The 26,950-nt window shown below is 38.9% G+C and overlaps 3 protein-coding genes across 3 annotated transcripts in view; all 3 read right to left on the bottom strand.

The window, feature by feature from the left end:
• Positions 1-808: 808 nt before the first annotated feature.
• On the bottom strand, positions 809-1,996 carry LOC310943224 (pro-opiomelanocortin-like; the record flags this gene model as incomplete). The annotated part of the gene is made up of 2 exons (XM_083908750.1): positions 809-1,333; positions 1,880-1,996. The coding sequence occupies 2 exons, from the start codon at positions 1,994-1,996 to the stop codon at positions 809-811; spliced, it is 642 nt and encodes a 213-aa protein (XP_083764876.1).
• A 4,292-nt stretch (positions 1,997-6,288) lies between these two features.
• On the bottom strand, positions 6,289-14,160 carry ndfip2 (Nedd4 family interacting protein 2). The gene is made up of 8 exons (XM_083908973.1): positions 13,957-14,160; positions 10,792-11,071; positions 9,967-10,091; positions 9,605-9,692; positions 9,288-9,412; positions 9,138-9,204; positions 8,927-9,032; positions 6,289-8,213 (listed from the first exon to the last, which is right to left on the bottom strand). The coding sequence occupies exons 1-7, from the start codon at positions 13,981-13,983 to the stop codon at positions 8,929-8,931; spliced, it is 816 nt and encodes a 271-aa protein (XP_083765099.1). The 5' UTR covers positions 13,984-14,160; the 3' UTR covers positions 6,289-8,213; positions 8,927-8,928.
• An 8,567-nt stretch (positions 14,161-22,727) lies between these two features.
• Positions 22,728-26,950, bottom strand: part of LOC310943037 (gamma-aminobutyric acid receptor subunit beta-3-like) — a gene marked incomplete at its 3' end in the record, with an annotated part of 55,985 nt that continues 51,762 nt past the window's right edge. Inside the window, exons 9-10 of the mRNA XM_083908528.1 lie at positions 25,642-25,889; positions 22,728-23,096 (exon numbers count right to left, since the gene is read on the bottom strand). Coding sequence (XP_083764654.1) covers positions 22,728-23,096; positions 25,642-25,889 — 617 coding nt within the window. The remainder of the gene's footprint in view (positions 23,097-25,641; positions 25,890-26,950) is intronic.

Raw genomic sequence — 26,950 nt, 5'->3', positions numbered from 1 at the left:
GGACAAACCTGATCTAGCTTCGACTGTAGTCTATGTTAAAGAGGTAGTTTTTCAGTCTCACCTTAAAGTGAGTCAGACTGTCTGACTGAAAGCGGGAGTTGGTTCCTCAGGAGTCATAACACACTATTTGGTCCAAAACTTGACAAAAACGACTTACTTTATACTATGTTGTCCAACATTTTTCGAAAAAAAAAATGTTCTCCAAAATTTGACAAAAACGTCAGTTCACACACTTTTCAAACTTTACCAGAAAAGCACAACTTAAAAGCTCCGCCTCTGCAGATGCTCATGCTCACAGTGTCCAGCAGAGGGCAGCGTTACCTCTGCATTTTTGTCCTCTGTCTCACAGTCTGGGACAGAGGCTTTGTCGTCGTCTGGTGGGCAAACTGTAATATCGCAACACTATATATATATAGCATTTATATATATATATATATATATACACATATATATATATGTATATATATGTATATATGTGTATATATATATATATATATATATGCATATGGTAATAGTTATTTACTATAATGATATATGTCCTTAATATTACTGTTTTGGACAATGACAGAGCTTATTTCCACCTGAAAGGATGACTTGTTTATTTTCGCGCTGTGTCGCCCCCTGGTGGAGTTTGTTTGTTGTGTCACAGACGGAGGAAACAAACAAACAAACAAACAAACAAACAGACGTTGCTTTCAAACATCTTTATGTTTACATTTATTTACATGAATGAAAATAAATATCAAAACATTTTCCCTCCTCCTGCGGCCAATCACAGCTCTTGCGCTGTTGCGCAGGCCCCGCCCCCTCACTGCGCCTGTCCGTCTTTGTTGATGACGTTCTTAAAGAGCGTGAGTAACGGCCTCTGGCTGCGCTCGTCCCAGCTCTTCATGAAGCCGCCGTAGCGCTTGTTAGCGGCGGGAACGCCCCAACGGAAGTGCCTCATCTTATACAACGGGTCTTTGTCTTCCTTGACTCCGCCCAGAATTCGCCGCTGCTCCTCCTCCTCCTGCTGCTGTTGCTCCGCCTCCATTCCCTCCTCCTCCTCCTGCTCCTCCTTCTTAGCCGCTGCCAGCAGCTGGTTGGCTAACTCCCGCCGCCGCATGACGGCGGGGAAAACCTCGGCTGACTCCTCCTCCACGCCGTTGGAGGTGTAGACTTTGATGGGACGGCGTTTGCGGCCGACGGGTTTCCCCCAACGGAAATGCTCCATGGAGTAGGAGCGCTTTGTCTGAGGGGCGGAGTCTGAGAGGGAGGGAGGCTGCAGGTGGGCGTGGCCTGGGATGACGGGCGTCTCAGCGGTGAGGTCATCGTGACAGAGTTGGATACATTCCTGCACGTGACAACGTTTCATCATGAGATTCATCGTAAACTTAAGAAAAAGATCGGAACGAAACGACGAAAAACAACATGTACGGAAAGACAGAGAGGACATTTTTATTATCATTTTTTATATTTATAATTTTAATGTTGTGAAGTTTTATTGTCACTGCCAGAGCTTTGATTTTATACATTTTATATATATTTATATTTTAAATGTTTGCTCATTCAAATCTTTATTAATTCGAATTTAAGTTTGTTTTTTGCTGGGATTAAAGGTTAATTCCGTAGATCCAGATAAAACACTTCAAACTCTTATATTTTATATTCATATTTTTTTGTGTATGGTGCTTATTTAAATGATTTTAATATAAACATGTAACCACTTATTATTATTATATATATATTTATTTATTTTAAAGGAAAAAAACCCAGTTTTTGTACAAATAATAAAAACCGTGTGGGTAAACATAAAAACAAACGTTTCTATCAATAACAGAAAAACAGCGTTAAACGTACACTTTAATTTAAATTTTAAAGTATAAACGCGTATGTTTACCATCATGCTGCTCTCTGACTCCGCCTCCTGACAACTTGGATGCTCCCAGCATTGACTGGCCACTCCTCTGGCTCCGCCCACAACCACCACAGCCACCAACAGCCACACGGGACACATTCTCCTGTGGACCAATCAGAGACGGGAACACAGGCGTCACACACTCTTCATAGTTCACTGTGTGTGCGTGTGCGTGTGCGTGTGCGTGTGCGTGTGCGTGTGTGTGTGATCATGAACGACATCATCAATGATCATAAATCTCTTTAAATCACGTTTTCCTTTTCACGGACGTCGTCGTCCATTAACAGAACCACAGGTTGAACCACAGCAGTTATGATGATGAATGAATGAATGAATGAATGAATGAGTGAGTGAGTGAATGAATGAATGAATGGATGAATGAATGAATGAACATCAGGAGAAACATTTCACATTTTTTCATGTTTTTATTTAAAAATAATGATTTTAAATGAAATGTAAACGATAAATGATCATGTGTGAGTTCAGGATTAATTAAGGATTTTCTAAACCTTTTTTTAAAGCATTATTCAAAAATGTTTTTTAACAGACTTGTACAAAAAAATGTATAAACAATTTTTCAAATATATGTTTATTATTTAACAGAAAACACATTTATTTTTTCTTCAATCATTTTAAATTTAAATAATAATTTAATTTAAAAACACTTCTCTTCTTGTTTAACTCCTAAAATTTGCTTTATTTCTTTTTTTTGACAGTTTAACAGATTTTAACTGATAAATATATAAATATAAAGTTAAATAAAATCAGTTCTCACCTCTCCGTCCTTTTTCTCTTTTCTTTTCTTTTCTCTTCTTTTCTTTTCTTTTCTTCTTCTCGTTTCAGACGTCGGACGTTGGACGAAACTCTGTGGCTTCTCTTCTTGTGTCGCTGTGAACGTACGTCCACTTTATATTCTGTCAGCCAAGGACACACACACACACACACACACGCGCACGCGCACGCACACACACACACACACACACACACACATATATATGCGTGGAACAGCGTCATCACCAACATTGGTTCATGTCGGTAAACACAAACACACTTTACTGCACAAAAATGGACAATCAATGAAACACACACACAAAAAGTGTTCTTTTATAGAAAGTATTAAAAGTATAATTATTGTGTAATCTGAACACAAATAAACAGGTGTGTGTGTGTGTGTGTTTTTCCACCTGTGCCTCATCGTGTTAAATGTCAGTCGACAGCTTTAGTCAGATTAACCAGATTAACCAGATTAACACCTGACTGACATCTCATCAACGGAGGGAAGACGGGATTCAAACCTGAGGGTCACGGTTTATGGTTACACACGCACACACACACACACTAACACACACACACACACACACACACACACACACATTCTTGTACTTGCTGCATACTGAGGACCGCCATTTCCACTTTATAAATCAACACAATTACAAATATCCACTTCATGAATGACATCTACAAAATACTGGCTGCAGTACCATAAAATGTCTGCAGGTGGAGCCCCAGAGCAAAAAGGGCTGTAAAACTTTTTCAATTTTTTTTTGTTGTTGTTGTAATTTTTGACAAAAACATCATACTATGTCGACCAAAATTTAAAAAATAAAAATTTGACCAAAAAAAAAATTTGACCAAAATTTGACCAAAATGTCATACTATACTGTCGTCCAAAATTAAAAAAAAAAATTTACCCAACATTTTTGGTCCAAAATTGACATAAACGTCATACTATACTATGTCGACCAAAATTTAAAAAAAAAATTGTTTACCCAAAATTTTAAAATGTTTTTTTTACCCAAAATTAAAAAAACATTTTTTACCCAAAATTTGAAAAAAATGTACCCAAAATTTTTGGTCCAAAATTTGACAAAAACATCATACTATACTATGTCAACCAAAATTTGAAAAAAAATGTTTACCCAAAAGTTTTAAATGTTTTTTTTACCCAAAATTAAAAAAACATTTTTTACCCAAAATTTGAAAAAAAAAATTTACCCAAAATTTTTGGTCCAAAATTTGACAAAAACATCATACTATACTATGTCGACCAAAATTTTAAAAAAGAATTTTGTCCAAAATTTGACATAAAAGTTGAGTATAGCATGTTGTAGCAACCTAAGGAAGTGATTTCAATGAAAACAAAGTGAGGACCGGCCAAAATGTCCTCACTCCGTAAAAATGACCTCACTTTGTTGGTTAAAAACCCTCAGTGGTCCTCAGTATGCCGCAAGTACAAGAACACACACACACACACACACACACACACACACACTTGTACTGGCTGCATACTGAGGACCGGGTAAAAGTGCTGACAAAGTGAGGACCAGCATTTCCACTTTATAAATCAACACAATTACAACTTCATGAATGACATCTATAATGAACTACTGGGTGCAGTACCATAAAATATCTGCAGGTGGAGCACCAGAGGAAAAAGTGTGTGAAACACCAGGACTGGGAAACAAATTTTTGTACCAAACTGAGGATCTGTGTTAAAAACAGAGTATAACATGTTTATAACATGAGGAAGTGATTTAAATGAAAACAAAGTGAGGACCAGACAAAATGTCCTCACTTTGTTAAAATGACCTCACTTTGTTGGTTAAAAACCCCTCACTGGTCCTCAGTATGCTGCAAGTACAAGAACACACACACACACACCTGCTGCTTCACACACTGCTACATATATATACATATATATACGTATATATATATATATGTATATATACATACATATATATACGTATGTATATATACGTATATATATGTATGTATGTATATATATATACATACATACATATATATACGTATATATATATGTACACTGTATAAACCTTACCCACAAAAAGAATCTGTGTGTGAAAAGTTAATGTTCCAGTGATTTTCTAACATAAAACAGGTGATTTTAGGTCATTTCTTTATCTCAAACAGTCACAAACAACTAAACATGTGAATAAGTTGATGAATTTTAAAGTGTTGGTTTTTAGTAAAGTAAGTTTTTAAAGTGTTTTCTTTGTCTCATGACGTCAAACATGTGAAGATGATGATGATGAAGATCAGACACTTGTTGTGATTGTTGTTGCTCTTTAACCTCGTTAGAGAAAACATGTTCGTCCATAAGAACAAGGTTTACAGAAGGTTAACTTTAGTTCACTTATATGTGTATATATATATAAATATATATATAGAGAGAGGTTTGAACATAGACTGTGTGTGTGTGTGTGTGTGTGTTCTTGTACTTGCAGCATACTGAGGACCAGTGAGGGTTTTTAACCAACAAAGTGAGGTCATTTTTACAGAGTGAGGACATTTTGGTCGGTCCTCACTTTGTTTTCATTGAAATCACTTCCTTAGGTTGCTATAACATGCTATACTCAATTTGTCCAAATTTTTTTTCCCACATTTTGGACGACATAGTATAGTGTGACGTTTTTGTCAAATTTTGGACCAAATTTTTTTTTTTTTTAATTTTGGACCAAATGTTTTTTTGTCAAATTTTGGACCAAAATGTTTTTGGTCAAATTTTGGACCAGAGTTTTTTTTTTTTCAAATTTTGGACCAACATTTTTTTTGTCAAATTTTGGACCAGATTTTTTTGTCCAAAATGTTTTGTTCAAATTTTTTTTTAAATTTTGGTTGACATGTTTTTGTAAAATTTTGGACCAAAAAATAATAATAAGAAAAAAAAAAAAAAAATTCCAGCCCTTTTTGCTCTGGGGCTCCACCTGCAGACATGTTATGGTACTGCAACCAGTAGTTATTTATAGATGTCATTCATGAAGTAGATATTTGTAATTGTGTTAATTCATAAAATGGAAATGCTGGTCCTCGGTATGCAGCAAGTACAAGAATGTGTGTGTGTGTGTGTGTGTGTTATAAAGTGAGGTCTGAAGAGCTTTTCTCTTTTTCTAATGGAGACTGAGGAGAATCAGAGGCAAATAAAGGTAAATAAAAACCCATTAGACCTCTGAGACGACCTTGGACATCCATTACACACACACACACACACACACACACAATAATAACAACATTTTAACGACATAAGTGGAAGCTTTTATTCTGACGTTGATTCGTCAGAAATCACTCACACACACACTCAGAGACACACATAAAAGCTGTTGATGTTTCCACTGAAGAAGAAAATTATAAATATTCATGTTTTAAAAATGTAAAAATCACTTTCTGGACGTCCCTCACAACAATACATTAAAGTATATAAATACAAAATATTAATATTAAATGTAAAACATCGAGATAAGTGTGTAAATATAAACGATCAGGATGTCTAAAAATATGAATCGTCCTGAAAAACAGCGTTTTGTCGCCCCCTGGTGGACAAAGTGTAAAAACCACGACTCAGCATTTCTCTGACTCAGTTTGAACTTTATTGGCATTTTGTGTCGTTAAGTTTCCAGTTTTACAGAGAAATGGATCAAAAGTTCAGATCTGACAGGATTATTTTATTAAGACGACAACTTTATCATCATTATTAATAATATTTATTATAATGTTCTGTCTTCACTCATTTATTTACACATGAATTTGTACCGACATTAACCCTCATCATCATCATCATCATCTTCATCTTCATCATCACATTAAGACGAGAGGAAAACTATTAAAATAATCTGCTTTGTTTTGTATTTTTTGGCAAAAATCCTGGTTCAGGCTCAAAGAGATTCAAACAAACAACAACAACAACAACAACATTATTATTATTATTATTATTATTATTATTACACATGTGAAAAAATAAAAAGGCTAATTCTCCGTTTGGGATGATTAAGATTTCCAGTTAAGACGATTCTTTTTTTTTTCTCTCTCAAATCCTTCTGTACACCAGTGCAAATATTAAATATTATGGGATGGCATAAGCTGGCAACGTATGAACACATGAACATCTTCATCATCATCATCATCATCGACGCGGTTTAAGGAAAAGAGCGGGAAATCTCTCTAATGGATCAGTTTATCTTTAAAGCACGGGGTTTTATTGCATTTTCAACATCATGTTTTTAAGATGTCGTTGAATTCAAAGTCACTCACTCTCCCACACCAAAGCCCATAGAGTAAACCAGTGATTTTAACATCACAGCACACAGGAGTTCACAGGAGTTGTTGATCCACTGCTGCCTCCATCACTAACTTACAATGACTGATTTTAGTGAATTCAGCTTTTAAAATATTTACTTTAGACTTAACTCAGTGACACAAAGTGACCACACGAGGCAGCAGAGGACCAGCAGCTCCTGTGTCTCTGTGAGCTAAAATCACTGGTTTTCTCGATGGACTTTGGTGTGGGAGACTCTGTGTCAGTACCTCCTACAACCACCAGGTGTCATCAATGAGCTCATCATTTTTTGCATCTCCTGTGATTGGACGGCACTTTTCAAAAATTCTCACTCAAGGCCTTGGGATTATTATTTACCCCCCTCAAGGATTTCAAGGAGGCGTGGTCATGACACGTGGTCCAATCACAGGAGAGGAGAGGAGGGGGTGGATGATGACATCATCATCCATGCTCCACAACATCTACGTAAAAAACATCAAAATATCACCGATGATGTCATCACAAACAACTAAGATTGCATAAGATAGTTTTTTTTAATTTTGTGTGTGTGTGTGTGTGTGTCACACTCTTAATCTGTGGACAAACGTCCGTCTCACACAGATTAGCGTCCGAGAAGTCGAGTTTCTTTTTGTTGCTTTTGTCATTTTCCTTTGATTCAAAGCGAGCTAATGTCGCGTTTAGCGTCAGTTTATCGCAGATTTTCGGATCTTAATTCAACTGTTTGTGATCTGAGATTAATGAGATTACTGAGATTACTGTGGCTTTGATCTTATTTAAATTACTCGATGCGTTCAAAGACAAAGGTTTCAAACATCAAAGGTTATGAACTTGAATTAAGTTGTTCCAGAAACATGTGGTGCTGCCACCTTGTGGTAATAAATGCACTGCACTTTAGCTTCGTATCATTGATTAAAAATGTTTTTGTATTTATTTACAGTATAAATATATTTATATATACGTAAATGACGAAGTAAGTGATGGATTTTTTTTTTAAATGAATCACAGTTTTAGTGAAACTTTAAAGTGCTCAAGACTTTATCGGAACGGAAAGTTTTTTTCCCCCAATAGCGTTTGCGATTTGAATCAAAGGAGAATGAGGAAGTGACGGGAAAACGTTAGCATCTGACAGTCTTTGTTTGTCCTTCCTTTCCTTCCTTCCTTCCTTCCTTCCTGTCTCCTTCCTTCAGGAGGGAAGTTCACGTTGGCGTGGAATGACGATGAAGGCGATGACGAAGACGTGGAAACCTGCAGAAATTTATCACGATTGTCGTGAAACAGAAATCGATGGACGTGAAAATTGTGTCGCGCTCGCCGACGTACAGTTCCGGTCATTTATTCTCAAGCGCCCACAAGGGGGCGCTGCTTCTTTTAAGTAACAACGTAAGAAGCCATGTTTTGTTTTGAAACACGACGACTATTGTTTTTTTTAAAGAGAATTTTGTAGAAGTTTTTTTTTTTTTTTTAATCTGTGACAATTTTGTTTTTGTACGTTTACAAAATTCTGTTTTTGGCAACAAGAATTTTGTTACTTTTTTTTTTTTTTTTTTTACACAAAATGGTAAAGTTTTTGGAAAAAATTGGATACATTTTTTCACGTTTTTGTACATATACACATGTATACTATATACAGTATGTGTGTGTATATATACGTCTAAAGATCTGTGTGTTTATATATACACACACAAATAAAATGATACATATCTATATACACATGTATAATGACTCAGCGTTATTTAGTGCTGTATAATTGCGTCATGGTCAGACATGTGTATATGTATATAGTATACATATACACATGTATACTATATACAGTATGTGTGTGTATATATACGTCTATAGATCTGTGTGTTTATATATACACACACAAATAAAATGATACATATCTATATACATGTATAATGACTCAGCGTTATTTAGTGCTGTATAATTGCGCCCGTGGTCATATTTCTGGAGCGTACCTTTAGTAGAGGAAGAAGAGGCGTGTCCTCTGAGACGTGGCCATGTTCTCCGACATGTTGCGGACCTTGAGATAATTGACGAAGCCTCTGAAGAAGAGCAGCAGACCTGAGGACGGAGGACAGAGTTACACACAGTTTGTGTGTGAAGCACAAGAAGAAGAAGAAGAAGAAGAAGCTGTTTTTATTTTTTTTTAAATAAACGTGTTCTCACCGAGCAGCAGGAAGATCCACCACAGCCAGTACTGACCGTTGAAGTATCCGGTGAAGTAGTCTGAGAACTGAGGAGGAAACAGGAAGAAGAGGCTTTTTACTGCGTCTGTACAAACATGAGCTTCACTGACAGGAAACAGCGCTCACGCACCCTGACGATGAGGATCCACTTGATCAGCGACAGGCCGAAGCCACAGATGGCGCCGTAGCGTCCGGCGATGGTGTTGGTCAAACAGAAGGACAGGCAGAACCCGATCCAGTTGAACAGGAAGGCCACTAGAGGGAGACAAAAAGGACTCGTTTGGTTTTCTCTGTGTGGGAAAGTGAGCGCTTTACAAACGTCACTGTTCTGTCTCTGTGAGAGAAAGACGTGGTCGTGTGACGTGGTCAGGTGACGTGGTCAGGTGACGTGGTCAGGTGACGTGTTGTTAAAGAAGGACAAGATTAAACAAACACAGACAAACTCACTGAAAAACGCCAACATGAAGATTCCATCATTTCCAACTCTCAGCTGATCAGCATCACTGAAATCATCTCTGGGCGTGAATTCATCATCCTGTCGTCAAATCACAGCTCATTAATAACACACACACACTTTGATAAGACATTTAATCCCATAATCTGGATTACAGTTGGGAACTTTTCGACCCATTTGTGCAGCCATTTAAATCAATTGAACGTCACTTTAATATCATCACAGTGTTTATTAATGTTATTAAAGCAAAAGACTGAGCAGTTTGTTCTTCAGACTTTATGACGACAACACAACTACACAAACACACACACACCACTGTATCAATAATAATGAATGAGAGTGTGTGTCTGCTCACCCTGGGCATCACCTCCACACTGGAGGCAGCCATTGCTGCAGCTTTAGCCTTCTCTGCTTCATCATAGGTGGGCAGTGATGTGGCCACGCTGTAGGGAGGAGGCACCGGGAACACAACGCTGGAGTCTGAGGGACACACAACTACAGTCAGTGACAACACAACAACAATAACACAGCGCTGACACTGGAGTCTGAGGGACACACAACTACAGTCAGTGACAACACAACAACAATAACACAGCGCTGACACTGGAGTCTGAGGGACACACAACTACAGTCAGTTAATGTGACGACAACGTGAGAACAACGTGACAACAACACGGCACTGAGACTGGAGTCTGAGGAACACACAGTCGGTGACAACACAACAACAACAACACACCGCTGACACTGAGGGATAGACGACAACAGTCAATATGACGAAAACAATGCGTTGACGACCGGTGATGAAAACCGCGACAACAACGCAACGACGACGCAGTGATGACAAAAAAATTGCAATTTGTAACATCACAAACAAATATCGCAAACAATAAGAACAACACTTACTTTATCAAAGAAAAAGAAAAACACTTTTACTTACGATATAAACTAAAAAACTAGCATAGAGAAACTTTGCGTGACCTGACAAACTAATATTTAAATCTAATTTTTTGTGAACATTGTCGCGAAACCTCACAAGACGACGTTTTCTGCTCTGCAGACGTTTGTCAAACGCCGCCGTATCTTGTAAAGCGTGTGGGTGACGGCGCGCCGCACTTCAGCGTCTGCTTCACGTGATTTAAGGTTATTTAGCGTGATTTAAATGACGGAGCGCGTTACTCACCAGGTGCAGCAGTCGCTCCCAGGTCGATGGACGCGTACGGAGGTGGAGGAGCATCCGAGTCGCCCTGACTCCTCGACCCTGACGCTTCACCTGCTGCTGATGATGAAGAGGAGGAGGAGGAGGCGGCGGCGGCCATGCTCATGTCGTGGTTGCTGGTTCCAGCCTGAGCGGCGGCAGAAGAACACGACGGCTGCTGCTGCTGCTGCTGCTGCTGCTGCTGCTGCTGCTGCTGCTGCTGCTCGGTGGTGGACGTCTCTGAAGAGTCGTCCTCATTGTGTAGCTGCGCAGAGGAAGAGCAACGTCAGCTTGTGTCCTGCAGGGGGCGACGCTGAGCTACAATCTCACCGTTTCTCCTGCTAAACCCAATGACTGTGTCAGGATAATTATAATAATACATGAAATATAAAATAAATACTCGCAGAGGGTTAAGTTTCCACTCTGTGGAGAAAACACTATCTTATCTTTTTCAAACTGGCACTGGTGTTTTTACAGTTTCACAGGACGGCTGTAAAAGCTCTATGTTGAGTCTGTTACTGACGTCACAGCCTTGAATCTCCACCAGTGTCTGATCAACACTTTGTTATGTGGAGAAAAGAAAGCAGAACATCTTCAGATTAAAGAAGCAGAAAAACCAGATGAACGTGTTAAAGCGTCAGCGCGGAAACAGAGACGCAGTGAACACGACAAACTCGCTGGTGCACATTGTTGAGACGTGACCTCAGAGGATTATCAGGATTATCAGAGAATGAAAGCAAAGAAAGCTGCTGATACGGTGGCCTGGAGGAAGGTTTGACTTCACCCTCCGTCACTTCAGAAGGTCTCAGACTCTCTCTGTAGTGAAGGTAAACTCACAGTTCTCTTCCTTTAGCTTTTCTTTCTACTCTTCTCCTGTGGAACAACACTGTTCTGTCCACAACACGTCAGAGTTCTCAGGTTTAGATACTGCAAAGATTCATTAGAAACTTAGTTGTTGTTGGTCCATAAAACCTGGAAAAGGTTAAGTTTGATTTCTTTGTTTCATGGAGTAAAAACCCCAGAAAATAGTCACATTTAAGACGCTGAAAAAATGACCAAGCTTGTTCTTTAAGAACATTTATGATGGGTTTATTTGTTGTATTGTTGAAAAGTCCCTTTCTATGCAGATGATACATGAGGTTTCTCTGAAAAGTGAAAATATTCACATTTTAGAAGCTGAACATAATAAACACTAAATATCAAGACTGATATTTCTCACAGATATTTGCAGTTGGTGAATTTAGTCGAGCTTCAGTTCAATAATCATCGTAACAGAAGTCAAATAAATGAACTGGTTTTTCAGCTTCTTAAAAGTGAATATTTCATGATTTCTTTGCTCCATAAAAACAAAGAAATCATTCAAACAAAACCGAGACATTTGAGGACATCACTTTGAGCATTCTTCTTAATAAATAATGAATAAAACATTTAATAACAAAGAAATCTTTCTTGCTTTTGACCTTTGGGAACCAAATAATTAATCACTGATGAGACTCAGCCGTGAAGTGCAGTCAAACCTAAAATTAGTTGTTCTATCTGTAATTACTGCGATCACGAGTTTCACAGGAAACATTTCCATGAAGCGATCGCAGCGTCACAGAGAAACGACGCCCTGTGAAACAACACCTGACTCATGTGTTCAACTCATCATCACAGGAATCTGGACAATTCAAACCAACACAGTCTTTGACGAACGAGTGAACATCTACGTCAGCCCTTTCTTCACCTGATCGTCGACACCTTTAACAAACACTGATCTCCTTCATTGGCTGTTATTTCCCCTGCAGCTCCGTCTGATTCCTGTGGGATCAACGCTCCACATCCTCGTCACCACAGACGCCCGAGCACAAAGCTCACTTCATCCCAAAGAGGTCACATCACAAAATCACAAAACCAAAAATCTCTCAGCTGCTCCTCAACGTCATGAGAGACGCCACCGCCGCTAATGCTAATGCTAATGCTGCTGCTGTTTGTGAACATTTCATAGACTTCTTTAAACTGCATTAACAAAAACATCCAACAGGAAACATGACACGTTTTATTAACTGCTGGTTCAGTAAGAGCAGTGGTGATTTTAGACTAAGTTTGGTTTGGTTAAACATTAGCCTGCTCTCGGACTTTACTCTCAACATTTGGAGTTTATTTTAGTCACAAAAAACAAACTACTACAGTCACTGGAGGAACTCGATCAATTCAAATACTTTGTATTTCATTGAGGCAGAATGATTAATCTAGACTGTTTTCTTTAAATTACATTTCCATATAAAATCACTGGACAACGATTATTTTTTACACTCAATTCACCCGACTATCATTTTCTCGATTCAAGTACTTGTTTAGTCCAATAAATGTCAAAACTTTTGATAAAACTTATTCAGTTTTAATGATTTCTTTGTTTTAAATATTCACATTTAAACAAACAAATTGACTGATTATCAGAATAAGAAATGTAAATTAACCCAGTTTATCACAATCTGCAGTCTCACCTTTAGATGTCGCTAAATCTTACACACTGGACCTTTGAATTAAGACGTTACACACATATTTTACTAAAATTGAATTTTTACAATACAGCACGGTGGTGGGGAGTAAAATAAAATAAAATAAAATAAAGTCATCATCCGACGTCTAAAAATATATATATTGTCATTCCCTTTTTGAAAATAAATCAACATTAATCCACAAAAATCCAGTTTAAATAGTTTTAAAAATGTGAAATTTGATTTTGTTTGTTTAAATAAAGTTCATTTAAAAACACCAATAACTAACTAGCTTACTAACACTATTTTAAACTTAAATCTACTCTAAATAACGTGTTCTTTAACATATATGTGTCACTAAACAAACGTTTAATAAAACAGAACGTCAACACACCAGTGACGGTGTCATTTAAAGGCACAATCCGGGCTGTTTAGGACGCTAACTTTCCCGGCCTAAGCTAGCGTTAGCTTAGCCGATGCGGAAGTGTCGAAACAAAACGACTCGCCCTAAAATAAAGCAGCTAAAGCAGCGCGTGAACGAGTGAATTAGCCGCGTGTGAGTTGTATTAATGTGTTATTTTAATCACAAGTATTGTTAAATGTGACTTAATTCACGCCCAGGCGCGGCTGTTGGGCCGAGTTTACCGCACGGTGTTTTCGGGTGTCTCACCACTTGGTATCGGCTCGCTGGGTCCATGATCCCGATGAGCTCCGGCCGAGGAAGAACCAGGCAGAGGCGGCGCGAGTCCACGCCGGAATATGTCGCGCAAACGCGGGGACGCGTCTGTGAGAGAGTCGCTGAAAAAGCCCAGACGGCGCTGAAGAGCGAGCGGCTGTAGAACGGGTTCTTCAGAGGGTTCTTCACAGGGTTCTGTTGTCAACAAACAGCAGAGAAGCGTTAAAGACAATGACACACTTCCGGTGTTCGTTTTTCAAAATAAAGACACTTTACTTATTATTATTATTATTATATCCCTTAAAAAATTATCTGAAAAATTGGTCGTGACAGTAAACACGCTCTCAGTAATCCCAGCTAATAATCCGTGTCACAATAATCCACCATGATAACGCAATAACAACACATTTGTGATGATATTTCAAAATAAAAGTGTTTGTTTTGACACGGAAATACATATAGAATTCACAATAAAATGCATTTATCATGGACTAAGACTAGGAATAAGAAGAGGAACAGGATTAAGAGATGGATTAAAGTTATTCACGAGCTGTGAACACATTAATAATCGAATATGTTACAGTGTGTGTGTGTGTACTCACAGCGTCCAGCAGGGGGCAGCAAACTCAAAGTTATTCAGTGAAGAAGTTTTTCTGTTTCCTGTGGAAAAAAACAAACAAACCAAATTAAAAGTCTTTTATTTTCTTTTTCATTCAATAAAACGACAGGAAGTGACGTTTGTTCTGCGTGAAATAAATAATAAACATTCTGTTGATTTGATTTAGTGCATTTTATGGTTTATTAATATTGATTTATATATACATGTACATATACATGTACATACACAATAGCTGTGAGTTTAATCAATGATAGAATAATAATTAAAAAAAGGAGGAGAAATAAAGATTGACGTGAAATAAAAGATAAAAAATAATTCTCTTTAAAGTGTCTTCAAACGCTCACAGTCATGAGGACACGAGGGACGAGGGACTGTCCTCAAAAATGTCTCCTGACTGAGGGACAACTTTTGTCACAGTATGAGGACAGAAGACATGTTTTTGTTCATAAAACAGAGACATCATCAAAAACTGAGTCCAGAGACAGAAAAATCCCTCAAGTCGCTCAGATTCTCTTTTGATGCTGAAACACTTTCTTTCCCTCATCCCTCCATCTCTCTCTCTCTCTCTCTCTCTCTCTCATCCCTCCATCACTCTCTCTCTGTCTCTCTCTCATCCCTCCATCACTCTCTCTGTCTCTCTCTCTCTCGTCTCCCATGAATAAAGAAAGTGTGTCAGTTGGCAGACGTAAAGAAGAAGAACATCAGAGAGAATAGTTCATCTCTTTCTCCTCCACAGTCCTCAGAATATTTAGATAATCCCACAAACACTGGGATTATCTCAGTGTCCACGTCTCACTCCGTCCACGTTAACCACGCGACGTCAACGCGGGACAATAAAAAAACGGGACAAATGTCGTCAAATGTCCTCTCGTATTCTGAGGCTGGAGCTGAAGCTGCTGCTGTTGCTAAGCAACAAACAGACGAGGACATCAGATCTGCAGCAGGCGTCTTTAAATCATACAAGAAGAAATCATTAGCTGATGCTAGCAGACATAAAGCTAGCTACATGCTAACGTTTACGCGACAGTGACTCAGTTTTGTTCGTTCCCCGACTTTAACTTTGAAAATCATGGCATGAAATGATGATCTTAATGATCTATAAACGTTCTTTCTTACGTTCTTGAATTATTTAGCCTCAGTCCATGTCGCTAAAGGCTACAAAATAAAATTAAGGATTTCTACATGTTCAGCCTTCAAAGGTGAAGGACAACGAAGCGTCGATATTATTATTATTGCGATTTTTAATCCCAAAGAAAAGCAGATTATTTATTGGAGATGATGTGTTTCACATGTCTCAGAGTTCACGTACAGAGATGTGACCCCAGATTATTCATCTTTAATCCCGGATTATTCATTTTTAACCCCAGATTATTCATCTCTAACCCCAGATTATTTTATTCATCTTTAACCCCAGATTATTCATCTTTAGCCCCAGATTATTCATCTTTAACCCCAGATTATTCATCTTTAACCCCAGATTATTCATCTTTAACCCCAGATTATTCATCTTTAACCCCAGATTATTCATCTTTAACCCCAGATTATTCATCTTTAATCCCGGATTATTCATCTCTAACCCCAGATTATTTTATTCATCTTTAACCCCAGATTATTCATCTTTAGCCCCAGATTATTCATCTTTAACCCCAGATTATTCATCTTTAACCCCAGATTATTCATCTTTAGCCCCAGATTATTCATCTTTAACCCCAGATTATTAGTCTTTAACCCCAGATTATTCATCTTTAACCCCGGATTATTCCTGCCAAGGACTGTGATTCTGTCCCGGAGTCAAACGGAGACGAACCCCGTCCTCCTGGAGCTGCTGAACAATCAGATTTTCCTGATGTGAAAACATCTGCGTACATTTGTATCAAAGCTCCAAAGGACGGAGATTAAAAATCTATGAGGAGAAAGCGGCGAGGGAGTCGTACGCTGCAGCACAAACGGCCGACTCAGCGTTTCCTTCAGTCATTACGCAGAAACAGTGTGAGAGACATCCAATAATACTCTGTTTCCTCCTCCGCCTGAGACAGAACAGTCACTTCTGATGTTTATGAGAACAAAGTCCAGTATTTTGACTCATTTTTTAGTTAGCGTTAGCGGCGGTTAACGGCGTCAACGCTAACGCACGTTTCCATGACGACTGAGCGGGAAAAAGACGCGTGTAACGTCATGTTCGCACCCTCTCTGGACTTTGGTGTGTGAAAGTGAGTGATCGACAAACCTCAGTTTCCTGTCGGAAAAGTCCCAGCGTCTGTGGACGATAATCTCCTCTCGGAATAAGACGTTTAAAGTGACAGGAAACAGAGAAAGCAGCAGAATGTAAATCCTTTATTTTGATGATTTAAGATGAGAATCTATTGAAAAGGGAAGAGAAACATACAGATAAACATTAGAAATCTAAGCCTACGTACATTTGTGTGGCAGCACAGAACATTTCACATTCCATTATGAGACCAAGGCCGTACAACACCTGAAGTCTCTTATTTATATTTATATATATTCATAGGTATTTTTTAAACTTTTTAACATAGGCTCACATGGCATAAAGTCTCTAGAATGAGCAGTTGGCAGTTTTTATTATTATCATCATTATCATCATCATTATTATTTTTATTAATAAATCTTCCCAAGTCACAAATTGTCATTGCATGCACGATGAAGAAGTTTAACAGTTCTCGTTCACGTTCTCGTTCACGTTCACGTTCTCGTTCTCGTTTCAGCCGCGCGATGTTCGCTAACAACAGAAAAACTCTCTTTGCGTTTGACCGGAGAGTCGAGAAGGCGTCGCCCTCCAGAAATCTGTGGATTTAAATCTTATTTACAAAAAGACCGAAGCTCTGACGACAAAAAAAAATGTGCCGAAAACATCGGGGGAAAAAAACACTTTTCTCTGAACGCGAAAAAAACAAAAACAAAGATAATTTCAGTGGTCGTACGAAGATAACGTCTAAAGTGTGCAAATCCCAGGCTTTGAGGAATTCTTATTTAATTTAAATTCCATAAACCGCAATCCGAAAAACAGAGGTTTTACTAGAGTACGTAATCTGTATTATTACTAGATTACATAATCTGTATTATATGAAGTTAATCATTTTGTTAGCGGCACATCTTCATGCGACTCAGCCAATGATAAATAAATACAAAAGAACCTCAGTGAACACGTGGAATAATCCCAAACATGCAGGATTTGATGGCTGTGTTTTTGTCTTTAAATGCATTTGAACTGAAGTCACAGATTAGAGATCATCTGCGAGGACGTCGGCGTCGCTCGAAGAAGAGATGATGTGGAATGTGTTAGTGGAGAAGAGAGCGACCTTTATCTTCTTCTTCGTCTCATCTACACAGTAGAAAACAGGACGTGGAACCAGCAGCAGCGGGAGAACCGGATCAGATCGGGAGAACCGGATCAGACTGGATACAATCAGGGTGGAGGTCAATCCTCTCATTACATTTGTAACGCAGCGATAATCCCAGTCCCTTACATTCAGGTGTGACAGTGTTTCCTCTCAACGTTCAGATTCATCCAGATTAACGTGGTCGTCAGTGAGCTGTGATGGAGCAGCTCGTCCTCAGATTAAGTGCTTTTTTTTTTTTTTTATCCACAAAACTAAGATACGCTGACGTTCGTCCGTAAGTGGAGTTAATTCTGACAAAGACCATGGCTCATTATCCTCAACCTGAACAATGGAGCTGATACATTCAATGCTATATACTCTGTGTGTGTGTGTGTGTGTGTGTGTGTGTGTGTGTGTGTGTGTGTGTTCTTGTGCTTGCAGCATACTGAGGACCAGTGAAGGTTTTTAACCATCAAAGTGAGGTCATTTTTACGGAGTGAAGACATTTTGGCCGGTCCTCACTTTGTTTTCATTGAAATCACTTCCTTAGGTTGCTATAACATGATATACTCAATTTGTCAAAAAAGAACAAAAACATTTGGACGATATAGTATAGAATGACGTTTTTGTCAAATTTTGGACCAAAGATTTTTGGTTAAAAAACATTTTTTTTTAATTCGGTCGACATAGTATAGTACGACGTTTTTTATTTTGTTTTTTTTTAATTTTGGAACAAAAATTTTGGGTAAACATTTTTTTTTTAGTTTTGGACGACATAATATAGTAGGACGTTTTTGTCAGATTTTGGACAAAAACATAACCAAAAACATTTTTTCATTTTGGTACGACTTTTTTTTTTTTTTTTTTAATTTTGGGTAAAAAAATTTGGGTAAAAAATTTATTTTTATTTTGGAAGATAGTATAGTTTGACGTTTTTGTCAAATTTTGCCAAGTTTTCCAGCCCTTTTTGCTCTAGGGCTCCATCTGCAGACATGTTATGGTACTGCAACCAGTAGTTCTATATAGATGTCATTCATGAAGCAGATATCTGTAATTGTGTTGATTTATAAATTGGAAATGCTGGTCCTCACTTTGTCAGCAACCCAGTCCTCAGTATGCAGCAAGTACAAGAATGTGTGTGTGTGTGTGTGTGTGTGTGTGTGTGTGTGTGTGTGTGTGTGTGTGTGCATTCATTGAAAATCCATTTACTGCCTCAAACAGCAGGAGAGAAACTGCAACATGGTTTGAGATTAACCAGGTCGGGATGGGACGATATATCTAGATATATATATATATGTATATAAATACATATATATGTACATATATATGTATATATATACGATATTATTGCAATTAAAAGGTGCTCAATATAAGTCGACGTGGTGAGTTTTCATTTGTTAATGTTTGACGTACGTGACTTTAAAACATTTTATTTTGACGCGCCACAAGGGGGAGCCGCATCGTTCCGGTCGTCCCAGGACATCGAGATTTATTGCAATCTTAATTAAGTAGAGTCTTGTTTTTCACTTTAAAACGTTAAAAAAACGTTTCGTAAAATTTTCTCGGGCAGAGTCATTTTTTTTTTGTAACGACATTTTGTATCAATTTTGTATCTTTTTTTTTCAACGTTAAATCAGTTCACGAAAACATTTTCAGTCATTTTTTTTATGACGTTATATTTAGTCAATTATTTCTGGGAATTTTAAGAATGTTTTGGAAACAATTTTTGACGAGATACTTTTTTTTCTCATTTTCCCTTAACGAGTACGAGTTCATCGTAAACTTTTCAGTAATGTTCACTAGATTTACAATGTTTATTTTTTGACGCATCGCACGTTTTTGTCAATTTTTCCAGTAACGCAATTTTTTTCGAACGCTAGAAACATTTTAATTATATCATTTTTTTTGGTAAAAGAAGTCATTTTTCCCAACAATAGTGACCTATTTTTTTAAAATAAGTCCAACACTATTTAGTGATTTTTTTGGTAACGTTAAAAACGTGTTTTTACGGCGGTGCATACATTTACGGACGTGTTTTTGTGCTTAACATAAATTTGCATAAAACACATTAGATTTGTGTGTTTGTGTGTGTTTGTGTGCTTTTGATCATATCTGCGAACTTTGACTGAACTCTCGCTAAAATCTAAAAAATAAGAGTCTTAAAGCATATCTTTTTTTACAATCATCGCATTAATATCAGAGACAGGAAGTGGTTTTCTCGTCTCATCTCTTTGTCAGAGCGACGTCGCACAGATGTTTGGAATGTGTCCGATCCTTTTTCCTTCTTTGTTTTTGCACTAAATCGCCTGACGATCAATAGTCGCGATCGTTCTGGGCCAAACGCACTCTTTATTTATATATATATATATATACACATTTATGTATATATATACTTTATGTACAAAAAGAGGGTTTAAACAGCAGAGTTAGCATCGAGCTAAAGCAATCAAACGTTTACCTGAAGAGACAGCGTAGAAAAATACTGGAATATTTCCGCCACAAAAAGGCCCTTGGCAGTTTGTTTTTAGAGGAAGAAAATTCGAGTGCAATTCTGTTGTGCCACCACTCGGAGCGCTGTCGCGACAAAGTTAGACGTGGAAAAAAATGGCAGTTTTATTTCAGTACTTGTGCTTTTTTTTTTCTCTCCGTTTTTTCAAATTCCGTAAAAGTTCGTTTTTTTCGCGGTCGAGACTCGTCCACGAGTGATATATCGTCACGACAAAGTTTATGAGCAGAGTCAATGTTACCATGACGATCGAGACTTAAAGGGACAGTTCACGTGTTTTCAGGTGAGGCTGTGACACATGTGACCTTTGACCTCAGTCTATACGTCTTTATCTTCACTGTTAAACTGAAGTTTGTAAACCACTCACTCTCCCACACCAAAGTCACTCACTCTCCCACACCAAAGTCACTCACTCTCTCACACCAAAGTCACTCACTCTCTCACACCAAAGTCACTCACTCTCTCACACCAAAGTCACTCACTCTCTCACACCAAAGTCACTCACTCTCACACACCAAAGTCACTCACTCTCCCACACCAAAGTCACTCACTCTCCCACACCAAAGTCCACTCACTCTCCCACACCAAAGTCACTCACTCTCCCACACCAAAGTCACTCACTCTCTCACACCAAAGTCACTCACTCTCCCACACCAAAGTCCACTCACTCTCCCACACCAAAGTCACTCACTCTCTCACACCAAAGTCACTCACTCTCCCACACCAAAGTCACTCACTCTCCCACACCAAAGTCACTCACTCTCCCACACCAAAGTCACTCACTCTCCCACACCAAAGTCACTCACTCTCCCACACCAAAGTCCACTCACTCTCCCACACCAAAGTCACTCACTCTCTCACACCAAAGTCACTCACTCTCCCACACCAAAGTCCACTCACTCTCCCACACCAAAGTCACTCACTCTCTCACACCAAAGTCACTCACTCTCCCACACCAAAGCCACGCACTCTCCCACACCAAAGTCCACTCACTCTCCCACACCAAAGTCACTCACTCTCCCACACCAAAGTCACTCACTCTCTCACACCAAAGTCACTCACTCTCCCACACCAAAGTCCACTCACTCTCCCACACCAAAGTCACTCACTCTCTCACACCAAAGTCACTCACTCTCCCACACCAAAGTCACTCACTCTCCCACACCAAAGTCACTCACTCTCCCACACCAAAGTCACTCACTCTCCCACACCAAAGTCACTCACTCTCCCACACCAAAGTCCACTCACTCTCCCACACCAAAGTCACTCACTCTCTCACACCAAAGTCACTCACTCTCCCACACCAAAGTCCACTCACTCTCCCACACCAAAGTCACTCACTCTCTCACACCAAAGTCACTCACTCTCCCACACCAAAGCCACGCACTCTCCCACACCAAAGTCACTCACTCTCCCACACCAAAGTCACTCACTCTCCCACACCAAAGTCACTCACTTGATTGATTTTAGCTCCTGTGTCCCTGTGAGCTAAAATCACTGGTTGTCTCTATGGACTTTGGTGTGGGAGAGTGAGTGGTTTATAAACTTCAGTCTCACAGTGAAATAAAGACGTGATCGTGTTCTAAAAACATCGTAGAGTCGGAAAAATCTGTGTTTCCACAAAACCTGACATGAAAAAACCTGAACTGTTCCTTTAATTCTGCAGAGACTTTGTACGTTTTAATGTTTTTAAAAAGTGTCGTAGAAAGTTTTGTTATTGTTTAATCGATTAGAAAAATCTTTGCTTTTGTTTGTGTTTCTTCGTTTGTTGTTTGTCTGTTTTGTTTTGTTAGTTGTTTGTTTGTCTGTTTGTTTGTTAGTTTGTTGTTTGTTTGTTAGTTGTCTGTTGTTTGTTTGTTTGTTCTTTGTTTGTTTGTTAGTTCTTTGTCTATTTGTTTGTTTGTGAGTTCTTTGTTGTTTGTTAGTTTGTTTGTTTGTTAGTTGTTTGTTTTACTGTTTGTTTGTTTGTTCTTTGTTAGTTGTTTGTTTGTTTGTTTGTTAGTTGCTGGCTTTGTGTCTTGTGTGTATTTACAAACATTTCAGTTAAAGTACAAACATACGTGAGAAAAACACGACAAACAAAGAGAAAAATAAAATATAAAAAGAAGAGAGAACTTTGTCCAAAGGTCAGTCTGTGTCTGTCTTTGTCCTCGTCCTCAGAGCGTCTGTCCCTCAGACGTGAGGACGTCCACACAGAGAGGACAGATGAGGACGTCTGTCCCTCAGAGGATAGATGAGGACATCCGTCCCTCAGAGGACAGACGAGGACGTCCGTCCCTCAGAGGACAGATGAGGACACTCAGACGTAGTAGAGCCAGTAAACGAGGTTAAAGAGCGAGAAGACAGACGGGAAGATGATCCTCGACCAGCGGTCGATGGCGTTGACGTCCGTCAGGTCTGGTATTTTGATCTTGAGTTGTGAGGAACGCCTCCTCAGGCGGCTGCGCTTCATGTGGGCGGAGCGATCCAGCGAGTGGCGGCTGGCGGAGCGCGGGCCGACGCCGCCGCTCTGCTTACGGTACTGGACGTGAGGGGGCGGAGCCGAGCTGTCCAGCTGCACCATGGACTGAGAGTTCCTGATGTCGGCCACGCTGGTGGTGATCTCGCCGCCCGCCACCTCGTTGTGGATCTCCAGCGTGGTCAGCAGGACGTTACCGTGGCCGTGAGGCTCCGCCTACAACACATGAACACATGATCAGTGACAGGATGAGAGTCTGGGATCAAAGGTCAAAGGTCAATACACTCTACACACATCAGTGTCGTCTATGGATATAATGTTACACATAATCTCATATTTAATTATCTAATCTCATCTAATTATCTAATCTCATCTTTAATTATCTAATCTCATATTTAATCATCTAATCTCATATTTAATCATCTAATCTCATCTAATCAAATCTCATGTAATCTCATATTTAATTATCTAATCTCATCTAATTATCTAATCTCATATTTTAGTATTCTAATCTCATCTAATCTCATATTAAATTATATGATTTTATCTCATCTGATGTCATATTTAATGATAAAATCTCATCTGATATTTAAATATCTAATCTCATCTAATTATCTAATCTAATCTCATCTAATCTCATATTTAATTATCTAATCTCATATTTAATCATCTAATCTCATCTAATCAAATCTCATGTAATCTCATATTTAATTATCTAATCTCATCTAATTATCTAATCTCATATTTTAGTATTCTAATCTCATCTAATCTCATATTAAATTATATGATTTTATCTCATCTGATGTCATATTTAATGATAAAATCTCATCTGATATTTAAATATCTAATCTCATCTAATTATCTAATCTAATCTCATCTAATCTCATATTTAATTATCTAATCTCATCTCGTCTCTGGTGTAAAACCATACTTCAGAAAACTTGAACTGTTCCTTTAAACCAAAAAGTTCACCCTGTAAAAGAAGAGAGTGAAGTTCATGTGATCATGTGATCAACACTCATGGTTGGTGTTATTCATGCAGATGAAGCCAAGTGTGTGTGTTTGTGTGTGTGTGTGTGTGTGTGTGTGTGTGTGTGTGTGTGTGTGTGTGTGTGTGTGTGTGTGTGTGTGTGTGTGTGTGTTTTCACGCCTCCTCCAATTTTTCCAATGACTTTCATTTTCACATTGTTGCGTCTCGTGAGATGAACGTGTGAATTCTGACTTCATAAATAATCTGACGTGATGTGACCTGATCACAGATTAAAGGGACAGTTCGGGATTTTTATTGAAATCAGGTCGTTACACAGTGTGTGTGTGTGTGTGTGTGTGTGTGTGTGTGTGCGTGTGTGTGTGTGTGTGTGTGTGCATGCGCACGTGTGTGTGAGATGTGATGACATCATGCTTTTATCCACGTTCACCTGCTGCAGACTGAGCGTGAGCGAAGTTCAAGACAAAATGGGCGGTGCCATGGAAATGCTGTGTTCTGATTGGTTCGTTTTTTCAAAACAAATCAAAGGTCAAAATGAAACATCCATGTCAGCGACGGCGACGGCGGCGCCTCGTCGTCACGGCAACTCACCGAGCGCGAGTGGCGAAGACCTTTAACCTGATTGGAGCGTTTTAGGGACGCGGTCCGACTACCTGCCTCCTGAGGACATGAAGACATTCAGGGACAAAGACACCTGGACATTCTACTTCTGTGAAAGCGTCCAGTGAGTAAGAAACACTGACATCTACTGGTGGAGTCTGTAAAACGACGGTGGCCTTCACAGGACACATGTCAAAACACAAAGTTCGACGTATTTCTGCTAAACATGACATGGTCAAAAAGCGCTAACACAAACATTTTAATCGATTCTTGGCTTAAACTAATAAAGGTATTGTTCGTACACAGATGTGCGACAACGTACGACTTTAATACCATTATCGTAATCATCTAAAAACAGTAAAATCACTTTGTTGTACAGTTTAGGCGAGAAACTAATAAAAAAATATTCTTACATCGCGGATTTGACTCATATTTTCAGGAAATGCTTTAATTTGACGAATGATTGCGATAAATTCCAAAAAAGTTATGAGCATTTGACTCCGCCCCCTCCCCCCGCTTTTTTTTACTTGCCCAAAATCATTTGGCCCCTATATTAGCCATTAGCTAGTAGCCGTTAGCTGGCTAATGTCAAATGTTACACACTGGACTTTTATAGAATTTAAGATTTTTTTTAATTCTATTATTTTTCTATTCTATTTTCTATTAACAGCATTTTAAACAGTTGATTTTCCCCAAAAACTTTTTGTTGTTACTCGATTAAAGTCATTTGAGGATCCTGTGTTAGCTGTTAGCTGTTAGCCATTAGCTGCCTAGTGTTAAATGTGGGACTTTTATAGAATTTGAGAATTGAAAACTTCCCCCAAAAACTTTTAGGCTTTTGTTGTTTTTGACACTCTTGTGTTAGCTGTTAGCTGTTAGCCGTTAGCCGTTAGCTGCCAAGTGTTAAATGTTGGACTTTTATAGAATTTTTACTTTTATAAAAAAAAAATTAGGCTTTTGTGTGTTGTTACTCGACCAGTCCCTGTGTTAGCCATTAGCTGTTAGCCGTTAGCTGGCTAGTGTTAAATGTTACTCACTGGACCTTTATAGAATTGAAAACGTCTTTTTTGTCGCTGAGAACATTCCTAAAAATAAAAATCCCCTTTTGAACGACAGACGCTGTTAAATCTTAGATTCACTCGTTCACTTGTCGTGGACCAAACTCACCCTGGCCGCGTCGTACTTGGCCGAGCGCTCGTTGTTCGCCTTCTCCGCCTTCTCCGCTAGCTTCTTCTGCATCTGAGGTCCTCGTCCGAAGAAGATGTAGTTAACGAAGGCGTATTCCAGCAGCGCGAGGAAGACCATGACGAAGCAGCCCATCAGGTACATGTCGATGGCTTTGACGTACGGGATCTTAGGCAGCGTCTCCCTCAGGTGAGTGTTGATGGTCGTCATGGTGAGAACCGTGGTGATGCCTACGACACGGGAAACATAAGGGAGTGAAGATTGTGAAAACAACGTGAGTGAAGATTGGGAAAACAACGCGAAATCAATGTGAGTGAAGATCGGGAAAACAACGTGAGTGAAGATCGTGAAAGAACGTGAGTGAAGATCGTGAAAACAACGCGAGTGAAGATCGGGAAATCAACGTGAGTGAAGATCGGGAAAACAACGCGAAATCAACGCGAGTGAAGATCGTGAAATCAACGCGAGTGAAGATCGGGAAAAAATATGTGAAAATACTGAGAATTGTTCTTGTTTTCTTTGATTTAATTGTAACAGTTAAATGTTTTTCGTAATTTCTACGTATTATTTCACGATCGGTGAATCGATGATTAACTGCTTCATTAATCAATTATTCACAGAATATTAAATTAAATTAATTATTCGTTCAAACTTCAAAAATAAAAGGTATTTTTCAGATGTGTGAAAATCTTGAGTTTTTGAGGCATTTTTCACAAATATAACATCCATAATCTATTCATATACAATGATATGAGTGAGTTAAACATGTCAGAATCAGTCTTATTAGATAATGATGAGTCATATTTAAATGTGTGTGGGAGTTAGCGCCCTCTAGAGGAGCAGGAGTCTCAGATCTTTGCCGCAGCACAAACTCTAAATCACTCCAGCGTTCCCTCTCAGGTGCAGGTGCAGGTTGCCACGGCAACCCCGCGATCACATGTTAGGAAAAACCCCAACACATCAGTGGGACGCGGCGTTGCCATGGAAACAGGCCGATTTATCCCCACGGCGACGGAAACAAGAGAAAAGGAAAGAAAACGAGTCAATTCTCCCTGTTTGGATCAGGGGACGAGGGTCAAAGGTCACGATCACAAACACCAGTGACCCTGTGTGTGTGTGTGCGCGCGCGCGTGTGCGTGTGTGTGTGTGTTTGTGTGTGTGTGTGCGTCGCTCAGTAACAATGTGTTTTCTCACTGATTCTTCTGTTCGTTTTATCTGCACTGAAATAAATGAAGCCTATCAGCAGCTGTGTGTGTGTGTGTGTGTGTGTGTGTGTGTGTGTGTGTGTGTG

The sequence above is a fragment of the Microchirus variegatus genome (assembly GCF_963457635.1).
Source record: "Microchirus variegatus genome assembly, chromosome: 22".
NCBI classification, from domain to species: Eukaryota; Metazoa; Chordata; class Actinopteri; order Pleuronectiformes; family Soleidae; genus Microchirus; species Microchirus variegatus.
The sequence above is the reverse complement of the archived record's forward strand: the minus strand, read 5'-3'. Positions and strand labels throughout refer to the sequence as shown.